The sequence below is a fragment of the Sabethes cyaneus genome, chromosome 3, assembly GCF_943734655.1.
Source record: "Sabethes cyaneus chromosome 3, idSabCyanKW18_F2, whole genome shotgun sequence".
In the NCBI taxonomy this organism is placed as follows: domain Eukaryota; kingdom Metazoa; phylum Arthropoda; class Insecta; order Diptera; family Culicidae; genus Sabethes; species Sabethes cyaneus.
The window spans coordinates 209,120,986-209,133,816 of NC_071355.1; the positions used below are offsets into that span (position 1 = coordinate 209,120,986).

Below are 12,831 nucleotides of genomic sequence, written 5' to 3' on the forward strand. Positions count from 1 at the left end.
AAAACGGAGCAGAAAAGATAGGTGAAGTGTGTGAGAGAATATGACGAGAACGAGAATTTTGATTTCAAGTAAAACTTCGTGTCTAATTTCGAGTTCATGTCCGCTTTGAACTAAACCTTCAAGTTTAAATTAGGCCAAATTCGAGTCTAATTTGATGTTCAATGTCAAGCTCAATTACATGTCCGATTTTAAGCTCAAATTCCAATGTTAGGCTCAATTTTCAGTCAAATTTAAGCTTTGGTTTCAAGTCCAATTTCAAGTACAATTTGAATTCTAATTTCAAGTCTAATTCAAATGTGATTTCAAGTCCAATTCGCAAATTCAAATCTAAATTATTGTCCTATGTCAGGTCCGACTTCCTTATTGATTCGGTTAGTCCAATGAGACAATCAAAAGTAATTTAAAGTGTTTGAATATGTTTGAATAGATTAATTTTTTCGATTTAATATATTAAAAGTAAAACTGTGCTCTAAAAAGCACCACGACCAAAACTCGTTGCGCTGCGGTGTGTGAGCATTTTCGGTAAACAAAATGCGAAACAATACATAACTCAACAAGTACGGTTTAGTTTGCTGTGCTTGTGCAAGGCCGAGATAGGTGGGTATTAGTATTCCATGCTGGCTGTGCTGAGCCGCCTTTATATACGCAATTTCCGACCGGATTGCCGGCATCGTTGTCGCCAGTTTGCCCCTAACTAGCATCGATCTTGGTCTCTTCTCTTCGTTCGTGCACTGGAACCGCGGTCGAACGAATTCGCAGTTAAGAAGCAAAAGCTTGAATAAACCAGCCCGTGAAGCAACTGTGAGCCAAAGATTTATCTAAGTACCGAAGTAGCTACTAACGCACAAAGGTTACAATGCAACAGCCAACGGTTGTAATTGCTGGAGGTTAGTGATAAGTGTATTACTATTTTTTTTTTGTTAACATGAAAGTGGTATCTATGGATTTTTCATCAACTTTTAAGAGTGTTTTAGAAAATAACTAAGTTTCGAGATGCACTTTACGCGACCGCCTTGTAAATGGCGCTGATGTGCTGCAAGTTAACCATTTGAACGTGATTGGAATGTACGATGTCCATAAGTACATGTAAATATAACAGTAACGCGTGACTAATACTTGAATTATGAATCACCCTCGTTAAGCAAATTGAGGGTTAATGATTCAAATGAAAATAGTGTTTTTTCGGTGATACAATACACCTAAGTATTGAATGCTCGTAGTAACGCGTTTTAATTATTCAGACGTCATTAGCACCTTATGCATGTGAACAGCGTATTTAGGTACAATGTAAATAATTCGAATGAGAGAGAGTTCCTAACAAAACAACACTCTTATTTATTTAGTTTGAATTGGAAAGACGAGTTAATGAAAAGACATGGTGAACTTAAGGAAAAAGGACTTACGTCCTCTTTATTCACTACCGAGTTACAAACTGATTTTCCTTAATTCTAGCACTCTTAACCTAGCCTAGCTGCTACCTCTAAGCGGTTATTCCTACCTCCCACGCTGCATCGATCGGTGCACTGGAATAGTGGAAAGCGGAGAGAGTGATAGCGTGGTTTCCCACGGTTTCCATATTCTACTTTTCCCACGCTGCGCTGGGATGCGATCTTGCCAGATGTGCGTGCCGGGTGTTTTACGACAGGAGTGGAAAACAACATTAAGAATTTCCACTCCTTGATGGTTTCGCTTCTATGCGGGAGGGATATTTGTTTGCTGTGTTAACTCCTCTCGTCTTAAATGACTTTGTCCGCAAAGTCGATTGGATGTCGATGACTGCTGTTCTTTGGATGGTTTGACTTTGATGCTGGTCTTTGGTTTGCTGGAGAGATAACAAAAGATAATGATAATTATCAGGGTCACAATTACCGAAGTTCCAATGGATCCGAATATATTGAATTTCCAATTAAACAAATCGTGTCCTTCGTGCAGTAACTGGAGCTGCTCGCGGTGTTTCAGAGTGAGCTGTTGCAAGTATTCGACCGGGAGAGCGTCTATCAGGTGGTGCTCAGCGATGTGAAGTCCAATAGTCGGGTAGAACGTGTTTCCTGGAACGATAGTCTCCAAATTTGCGTAATATTCTCCATTGATTCGTAAACTGCAATTCACGAACTGTATTAGGAACGAACCGGTCAGAGTCTTATTAGCGTTGCTGCAATTTGATGTGACATCTGCGACAGCATCATTTATTAGTACTGTGGCTTCATCTATTCGTTTTATTAGACCGTTGGAATAAGTTTTTTCGACCGTACAATTAGAGTGGATGCACTCTGGGGTATGGCTTAGCATCGATTTGTCACACAAGAAATATTCACCGATATCTTTACAACCTTGATTGAGTTCGTAGGTTTCAGTATCATTTCTTAAAAGGTAATTCTGTTTCATCGTGATTCGTTTGTCGTTTCTAATAATGGAATCAATGTAGTTGTATTCGAAAATTGTTTTTGTTAACTGTGGATCTTTTAGTATATAAGCTAGGTGAATTGAATTCATCGTTACTTGTGCGGTTGATCGAGAGAGTAGTTGCTCGAATGATACGATATGGATGTCGTGTTTGTTTAACTGTGCTTGTATATTTTCTTTTTCCATCCTAAGCAGTCGGTTGGTAATGTCCGTTATTGTTTCTATACGGCGACTTATCACCTCGTTGATCACAACATGATTATTGTTTTGTTGAATGAGCGTATTGAGATTTGAGATGAGGATTCTCTGATCATCGGCGTCGGGTGTTCTGGATATCAATTTCCATGCGGTTCCTATAGCATTCAATCGTCGAGAATGTCGTGGAGTGGCTGGTTTTAATTTTACAAAGGTTTCTGACAATCTATCTTTCTTAATTTCAATTGGCTTATACAATGGATTGTACATGTTATGATCTTCTTTTATCTTAATGGGCTAATATCTACTTGCACGTTTATTATTAGTGTGCGCTTTTTCGTATGTGTAAGTATTTGTTTCGTATGATTGGTAAGTTTTTGGGATAATCTTTTCTTCTTTCTCTTTAAAACGTTTCAAACATTTTTTTATTGTTACGGTTTCTAATCTCTGCTAGTGTTTCGTTTGAAAAGTCATTTGTGTTCTCTCCTAGATAAATATTTCTTGGTGTTTTTTATAAAAGAGTGTATAGACTTTTATATGTGTGTGTTGCTTCTTGAATAAGACTTTTAACAGTAATGTCAGGATTGAATGACTTTATATTTCTAGCTATTTTCCTAAGTGTAGAATGGCAACTTTCTACTTGACCGTTAGTCTCAGATTTACTAACGGGTGTTTTGAAAAGTTTTCTAAAGAAAAATTGAATATTGAAGCAAATACCTATATCTATATGTATTATTTTTCCAGGATGAGTATGAGTTTTGACTTGAAGAAATTGTTGAGGTTTTGTTTATTTTATTTTTATAGTTCATATTTTTTGTTTTACAAATCTAGTATGTTTTTACATGTTGCATTATTTGTGTTTTTGTTATTTTCAAAACTAACTTGTGCATTTGTGAGAAGTATTTTTTTTTTAATTGTTCTGAATTTTCTTTAGTATTTCGATTAACGAAATTGAGTGGTTTTTACTTCTTCTAATTGTTCTTCTTCACTATTAAGATCTATTATACGGGCTTTGGAAAAACTTTAACTTTAGCTTTAAATATTTTTGAGTTATATTGTTCTTTATGAATTTCCTGAATATTTCACATAGTTGGTTCGTTTGTAAAAATGCCATTCATTATTGCGGTATTGAAAAGTTGTTTTAATTTGGCTTTAAGGAACTGCTTTGGGAAGCTCGGTTCCGTAGGGATGTGTCTGTTATGTCTTTCGAATGGGACGATGTGCTGATCTGTTGATCTTTTTCCGATTTGAAAGATTAACTGGTTACGAAAAACGTTTATGGGAGCTTCAGTTAATGGTAAGAAACAACTATCGTTGTCATCAGACGAGTGTTGAGTGGGAGTTAGGGATTTGATTTGGATTCGGGATAGCGCGACAGCTACTACGTTGGATTTTCTGGGTTTATAGAACATTTGATAATCATGTTCTTCGGGAAAGGATTTTTGTTAATTTTTGGAGCAAGTGTGAATGTTAGTCGAAGATGATCCGTGAAGATGTTTTGTTGGTTGCGTAATTTTCTTCCGTCCTGGAAATAAAAGTTATTGGACGATCACCGTCGTAAAATTGTTGAGAAAGCACAGATCCTAGTGCTTTATCGCAAGTAGTAAGGATGAACGGTTTTTCGAAGTCTGAAAAAGCTAGAACATCATTAGATTAGTTAAATTTGTATTTTTTTTATTTGGCTGTGGCCATCCTCTCCTCTTAAAAGTTTTGTCAAAGGCTTCTTTTACAAAACGTCTATAATATCCGGATAGTCTGAGGAATCTTAAATCTTTTTAAAAAAAATTGGTTTTGGATATTTTGAATGCATTTGACTCTATTCATGTTTGGTTTAAGAACTTTCTGGAACGATAAATCCTAGAAATTCGATTTTGCTTTTCAAAAATTCTGATTTATCAGGCTAAATTTTGAATTTTCGCAGTGTTTTAAGGATAATTTTTAAAATTTCCAACTGTTCATGGAACGCTTTTCCAAAAATAATAAAATCATCAATGTGAGCATGACAATATTTTTCAATATGTTCTCGTAGTATATCACCCATTACTCTTTGAAAAATAGAGGGTGCGTTTATCAGTTTAAATGGTAATCGAATGAACTCGAATGTGCTGAAAAAAATCACTTTATCGAAACTCAAAATGATTGATTTTGAGTTAATACAATATCAAAATTCTTTTTTCTAGAAGGAATATGAATATCATTGGAATAAAAATTCATTGATACTAAGCCGCTGAATTTCGATGTTGCTGTGTATTCGTTTTGAGAAATTCATAATGCGTTACAAAAAAAATCAGAGCTGAATATTATTATGGCAATGAATATGAATATCAGTTTCAGCGCCTTGCACTGAATATTTATATTCTAGTGGATTGGGACGCAACAGATTGCAGAAGGCTTTGTGATGACAATTTCCTTTAAAGTTGAGATAATTGTTTGTGCGATTTGCGTTGAAATCAAACGTTTATGGTGAAAACAACGCTTAGTGAAAATATCAACACCTCGAGATATAACTGACGTTTTTGAGTATCATTTTCAAATTCGTTGATACTGATATTTGATATTCAGTTTTAGAGATGGAATAATGATTATCTGTTCCAATAATATCATGACTTGATATTGAAATTGATTTTCATGCTGATAAATATCAACTACATAGGAAGCGAGTTGATATTCAATTTTATAGGTATCAACTGATAATTTTAAGCACTGAGTCGTATTTGCCATTGTTGACGGAGAATGCCATTTTTTCTATATTTTATTGTGACATTGGGATCTGGTGAAATCCAGATGTTAGGGCTAACGTTGTGAAATAGTTATTGTTAGCTAAAACAGTTGAGGTATCAGGGATATGATATTTATCGCTGATAGTCTTAGGGTTGACTTCTTGGTAGTTTATAACTAGTCAATACTTCTTTTTATTTGATTCATCCAGTCGGGATGGTCTTATTATGCTGTCATTAAGTAGTTTTTCGATCTGTTTATTAACTGTCTTAAGTCAGAAGTTGAGTGATTGAGGGTATAAATTATATGGCAATGGAAATGTTTGAACCATGACGAATTAAAAATGTCTGTGTTTTGTAGGGTCTTGAAAAAGAATATATATTATTTAAAACGTTAATAGAAGAGAAAAAACACTATTGTTCTGTTATTTTTTATGACTGTAAAGCCGAAAGAAACTTCATTCAATTATATTCTTCAACTATCCTGTAACGCTTCTCATATTCTGTTAAACTGTTTGCAATTTAAACAATCTTAAAATAATTTGAAGATGTTTGATGCATTTGTATTGCAATTATTACTAGTTCAGTTTATAAAGTAGTATAATTTGTCGCCAAAGCAAAACTTCGATTCAATATTAATTATTGAAAAATCAATTCATTGGAATTATCTAACTAGATTAGTAGTCGTCAGTAGTTCTGGTTTCTGGAATTATCTTTGTGGCGAAATGCAATTTGTCGTCAAGGGACTGAGATAGTCAAGAGGTATTTTTTTTTAAAAATTTTGCTACTTTTGCTGGGTTGTTCAACAGCTTTTTTTTTTAAATCTGGCTAGTGATCGTTGCAAATTTGTATTTTATTTATTTCGTGAAGTGTATGTTGATGAATTTTGATGTGTCAATAACTACTTCTAGTTCTCGTAAAGTATTGCAAATTTCTCACTCTTTCGAATGCGATGAATTATACAAATACGAATACTTCGCCAGAATCGTCGCGAATGTAAATTTCATATATTTTGTCAAGTAAACTTAACTTACGCACGGTCAAGCAATTTATATCAAGCAAAAGTTAGCACTGCGTTTTGTTACCAGTGAAACACATGATTTAATGTCGGAGGATTTTAATTCTTCTAGGTGTATGAATTTAACCAGAATGTTTGATAAAAATAATTTAAATTCACTTCACTATGTTGTTATTAGTTACTACTTTGTTAATTTGTTATTATTTTTTATTTGTTTTGATTTTCACTTGTGTTTGTTTTCTAAATCGATTTTTGATTTTTACTTACAATATAATTCTGAACATCTCGTGGGTATGCCACGGAGACTGCGGGACACGTAGACTCCGTTTCCAATCCTCTTCCAGTGGAAAATCTGGAGATCCTTTCAAGCGCGTGTTCAGAGTGTTGACGGGTCCTATTATCTTGTTGATCTCGACCAATTGCCGGGTTGCAATTGAAACCAGGTCGAGGTGGAACCAGCGTGTGACTTTCTGTCCTCCCAGTACGACCGGTAGTTTTCCTTTTCTCCAGATACGAGTTTCTAGCTGTTCTGGATACTCCGGGACCTGACTCGTACGGCTGCAGAGTGCGGTCAGACCAGATTTTGTCAAAGATGACAGATGCGGAAATCCTCTTACAGTTCCGCTATCTGGTGCAAGATGTTTTTCCAAGCGGTTGCGAAACTCTAGCGTTGCAACTCTACTTGGTGGTTTCACTACACTTTTCACCATTTAACTTAATTTCACACTACTGGTCCCTATTCGGGCGCCAGTTAATGAAAAGACATGGTGAACTTAAGGAAAAAGGACTTACGTCCTCTTTATTCACTACCGAGTTACAAACTGATTTTCCTTAATTCTAGCACTCTTAACCTAGCCTAGCTGCTACCTCTAAGCGGTTATTCCTACCTCCCACGCTGCATCGATCGGTGCACTGGAATAGTGGAAAGCGGAGAGAGTGATAGCGTGGTTTCCCACGGTTTCCATATTCTACTTTTCCCACGCTGCGCTGGGATGCGATCTTGCCAGATGTGCGTGCCGGGTGTTTTACGACAGGAGTGGAAAACAACATTAAGAATTTCCACTCCTTGATGGTTTCGCTTCTATGCGGGAGGGATATTTGTTTGCTGTGTTAACTGACGCTTTCAAAATTGGGTAAAAAAATGAAACGGTCTCTACGGCTAAAATAATGGATCACAAAACTGTGCATGTTTGGGATTGTGTCTGTTCTGTTCTGTTACTTATACGACGTGTTTAGCAAAATTGTATAAATTAGAGCAAAAACATGAAAAATTTCTATTCGACACAGTTTGTTTCAATGTTCAAGAGTGAGTGACATCATTGCTTGCAATATGAATTGAATGCCGACACGCGCTCAATTCTTAAGTTTGTGTACTTTGTCAAGCGACTACTCGAAGCGAGCAGTTGATATAGCTTTCGTTATCAGCAATGTTGCAATCATAGTATTGGCGATAAATGACTTCTATCGGCCAGGAAGTGGTGTGCAATTTTAATGTGAAACCAATGAACAACACTTGAATTTGAATTTATTGTTGAATGGGGAATTCAATTCCAAGAATTGTATGAAATAAATATTTGAGTACCTATTTATTTTTCTTTCGCAGCTCCCGCGGTCGGGCCAGATTCCACCCACCTGGTGTGTCCTTCGTGCCGGTCTACGATTAGCACGCGCGTTGAGCACGATTCCACCACGAAGACACATATCATTGCATTACTGTTGTGTGTATTTTGGTAAGATTCTTTGTGAAAATGACAATGTTTCTAACACCTAATGTTATTGTATTTTTTATTTTGATTTCTAGCTGCTGGCCATGCATTTGTGTGCCGTACTGTATGAACTCGTGCAAGGATGCCAACCATTACTGCCCCAATTGCAATGCATTCATCGGTAGCCATAAGCACTAACTGGACAATCAACGGAAAATGTTGATCTATTAACTTTGACTGTTCCTGATAGCATACAACAGTATCTTATACGCACATTAGATACCACAAACCAGTATGTATACAACCTAAAAAAAAGTGATAAAATACAACTTATTCTAAGACATCGGCAATCCCGAAACCCAAAGTATTTTTTGATAGAATATTCCATTGCAAAACTAATTACCTTCTGGTCCGCCGACTGTAAAATTACCGTGTACCGTGGTACCGCAATGTGGTATTTTTCCAGGAAATGTGTATGACGATTTAATTTATCTGCATTGGACAAATATTATGAATGGCCGTCTGATAAGAGAGTGCTATCGGAAACTTTTTCACTGATAGGCGACTGTAATAACTCGGTAATGGTTTCCGATTGTGCCATCGGCGAAATCCCCGGGGATTCCAGAGCCCCCTACAAACCGATTGAATTCAGTATTCAAAAATACTTGATAATGTTGTATTCGATAGAGCATATCTTTTTCCTGATTTCGCAATTGTATATTTTATATTGGTATATAGGTACTGAAAGGCTAGAAGCAGGAGTACACTTGGAAAGAAATAAGCTTATTTTTCAGCAACTAAGATCTGTTTACATTAGAAGTCTCGAATTATGCATAATAGTGTTGGATTTCGATGACTAGCCTCGGATCACCAAGTTCAAGTGACCTGCATTGATTGTTTATTTTGTTTTATCGTAGGTATATTTATTGATTTTTTCTATAAATTTGAGGAAATTTGAGAATAAAGTTGATAAGCCACAGACTAATAAATTCTGTTAAGTCTGTAACAGACTAAGTAATATGTTTTAAAAAATATGCTGATGCAGAGAATATTATACAGTGGAGGGTATCGAAAACAAAAACCGTTGATTGATAGATTGATAGATTGATAGAAACAGAGAGAAGAATAGTAAACTATTTTTAACCTGTTGAAAGGAACTAATTTATTTTTTGATAATTTTTTTGAGTATTTCCTTCCATTGAAACTTCTAGGAATATTAAAATGTGTATCTTATGCACGCAAATCTATTGTTCACTTTTATATTCATCGGTTTTTGATAACTTTCAAGACTCCTTTGAAAAGTTAATATTTCGGAAAAGTTAATCAACCCACTCTCAGTTTGATTAAGTTTTTTTTGACATTTAATATATTCCGCTTTCTAGAAATAATATGGTCACCATAAGCTAATGTCAAGTTGAGGGTTGATAGTTTGTAAAATTTGCTTACTTCAAAACGTTTGCACATTTTGATTGGCTGTATTAATCAAGGAAAGGGTTACAAGCAGCATGGGCTGTGCTGGCTTGTATGCAAATAAAAAGCGCCATCTGTTAAAAAATAGCAGAAAAGTACGGACGCATAGGGTGACCATCATATGCTGCATCTGTATCTGTGAAGGGCAAGTGCAAATAATTCAAACTCATTTAATATAACTATATCTTCAGCATTTTTTTCAAATATTGTAAACCTTCAAGTCTATTTCAAGTGAATCTCGCATTTTAAAGCCAGTTTCTAGTCTAGGTTAACTGCCCATAAACGCATATGACTTTTCACCATTTTTGAGATAAACCTGGGAATCGTCTTTAAATTACCTATACTTTCAATATTTCAAACAAAAAAGCTATGTTTGTTCCCAAAATGTTGAAAAAAATATTAAACTATGTCAGTCCCATATTACAAATAAACGCATAACAGTCGCAGTAGTGCAAATATAGGAATAAGCATTTGATTTTGGAAATTCCTGAACCGATTTGACAGCAACAACTACCAAACGAAAGATTTTATGGCCTACAAGAACACTATTAAAGAAAATTTGGAGCGGATAAACGGTTCCGGAGCTATAGTCGGAATAAGTTCCGGAATATCCGGAACTTGAACCACCTTGAATCACAATAATTCCATTTTACGACACCTCTAAGTACTCGAATTTGCAAAACTAGACCATTGGTAGTTGTATAAAGTGTTCAAGACATCATTTACAATATCTAACCACATATCCGGAAATGCTCCGGATACCCCTACAGGGATCAGTACAGGGATGAATAGAACTAAAGTACAACATGTGACATCTCTAAGTACGCAAAAGTGCAAAACTACCTCAGAATAGTTCATTTGTCGTCATATAATATGTCCAGGATCACATTGGTCACACTCGGACACGTTTTGGGAGTGTTCCTGACACAGGAAAGCGACCAGTTTCTGAGTTGAACAAAACTCCTTATGCGACCCCACGATAACAAATTACAAATAAAAGCAGAAATTGCTAGGAACTAGAAGTTTATCTTCAGAGTTATCCTTACTCCCGTAAAATTTCAAATATTTCAGTACAGACATTTGAAACAGATGAATTAAACGGGCACGTGAATTATCAAAATAACAACGTCATGTGGTCTTGAAAATACTCCACCGGCAGTCACCGGCTCACCGGCAACGCAAGGATCAGGGCATGCTGTGAGTGTGACTGTTATGCGTTTATTCTTGCTTATTCAAGCACAAATAAACGCCGTAATCAGTATTTTGGAACAAATTATAGGTCACTTGTGAACAAATTGCTTGTAAAAGTATTCTATAATGTATATTCAAGTAATATTATAATGATTTGGACGATTTGTTTCCAAAATTTACTCAATATTAAAGAAAAAATGTAGCGGTTTCAAATGCGTTTTTCGCCGCTGCAAGTTTTTGCATATGTGACTGCCTTCCATTTATGGGCAGTTAAGTCCAATATCAAGCTCAATATCATGTGCAAATCCCAGCCTAATTTCAGATCAAAACTGCAATTTGAAATTCATTTTTCCATTTTAAAGCCAATTTCTTGTCTATTTCAATTTCTACTTCATCACCGATTTCAAGTGCATTTTCAAGTCCCATTGTGGCTCAATTTTCGGTCCAACGGCAAACCTAATTTCAAATCAATCTTCAAGTTCATTTTCAAAATCCACTTTAAGTACGATTTCATGTCTAATAATCCGTTTTAAGTCTAATTTCGAACCGAATTTAATTCCAATTTCACCTCCGATTTCAACTTCAATTTAATTCTAATTTTAAGTCCAATGTAATATCCGATTTTAAGTCCAACTTCAGGTCTAATTTAAATCCAATTTGAACTCCGATCTATAGTCCAATACTAATGTGAAGTGCAATTTCAAGCCTAATTTTAGATACAATTTGAAGTTTGTGGTCCAATTACAAGTCAAATTTAATATCCGATTTTAAAGTCGCACCAATGGCAATGTCCAGTCCAATTGCAAGTCAAATTCAATTAATTGAATTCTGATTTTAAGTCTAACTTCAAGTCCAATTTCAATCTCAACATCTAGTGTAATTAAATTTTAATTTATGTTCGACTCAATGTCTAATTGTCCAATTCAGGTCCTGCTTGATGTCCAACTTTTAGTACAATTTTGACCCAATTTGAAAAAAATGTTAAATCTGAATTCAAATCTAAACGCAAATCTAATGCCTAATCTAAAATTCAATTTTAAGTTTGATTTGAAATCCAATTTAAATTTTACAGGTAGGCATCCTATGTACAGTCAACTTTAGTTCCGTTAATTGGGATATAGCCCATCGAAAACGAAGTCAAACGTCATTTCTGACAGTGTATATTTTCTTCCGTGGGGCTCTTGAATGAATTATTTTAATGCAGAAAATAATTTTTGTAGAGAATATTGAAATTAATTAAATGGAATACAATTGCATCATACCGTTTTCTGATCATTTTTAAGCTTGATCCAGTTAAAAATGCCAATATATGTCAACATTGTCTTATGAAATTCTACTGTGTAGAGTAGGGCGGGGCATAAGTGCGATGTTTGAAGTTGTCATCAATTTTCGCGAGATAGAAAGAAGGACAACAACAAAATATATTTTATAGTGATGCAGCTACTCAATGTCTTTACATTCAACTATAAATCATCTGGAATAATATTGTTAATGAAAATAAATTCTTCATTCCTCTGATCAAGTTCCGGTTCGCACTTTTACCCCACTAGCGGGGCAAAAATCCGAATAGCGCGGGGCAAAAGTGCGAAGCTCGAATCCATGAAATTAGCACAGCAGTAGCTAACAAAACCATATTATCTTCAATCTGCGGTATGTTTCGGAAAGGAATATTCTCAATTTACACCTTTCCTATTTTGCGCTGGTGTATTGCAGCCTCCAATAGATCGAAATTTTCCCAAACGTTTGTTTTTGTATCATCAGCGGAAAAACATTGTTTTCCTTCGACCAACATCTGTAGAGCACAGTTTTCTGCAGATCTTCCATTTCTAGTATCTGTAATATAGTGCCAAAAGCTGTATATAATAAGTTATACATTTTTGCCTCGTCCATGAATCACAATTTTGCCCCGTGCGTGAATAGCACTGTAACTCCGCTAGGCGCTTGACGGGGTTTGATTAAATTGTGGAAAAGCGAAATAAGAGTTACGAGAGTTTACAAGATAACTCTTTTCGCCGTATTTTCAAAACAGATACGCGAGTGATGTAAAACACTGCTACAAATTTTCAACAAGTAATATCCACTTATTGATATCGTATTACCCGTATAACAAAAAATTAACATCAAAACCGCC

At 35.4% G+C, this 12,831-nt stretch overlaps 1 protein-coding gene across 1 annotated transcript; it reads left to right on the top strand.

Moving 5' to 3' along the window:
* Nucleotides 1-704: 704 nt before the first annotated feature.
* Nucleotides 705-8,358, top strand: LOC128742578 (lipopolysaccharide-induced tumor necrosis factor-alpha factor homolog). Its single transcript, XM_053838981.1, has 3 exons — nt 705-887; nt 7,937-8,063; nt 8,135-8,358. Exons 1-3 carry the CDS (start codon nt 857-859, stop codon nt 8,235-8,237), a joined length of 261 nt encoding a protein of 86 aa, XP_053694956.1. The 5' UTR covers nt 705-856; the 3' UTR covers nt 8,238-8,358.
* Nucleotides 8,359-12,831: the final 4,473 nt, after the last annotated feature.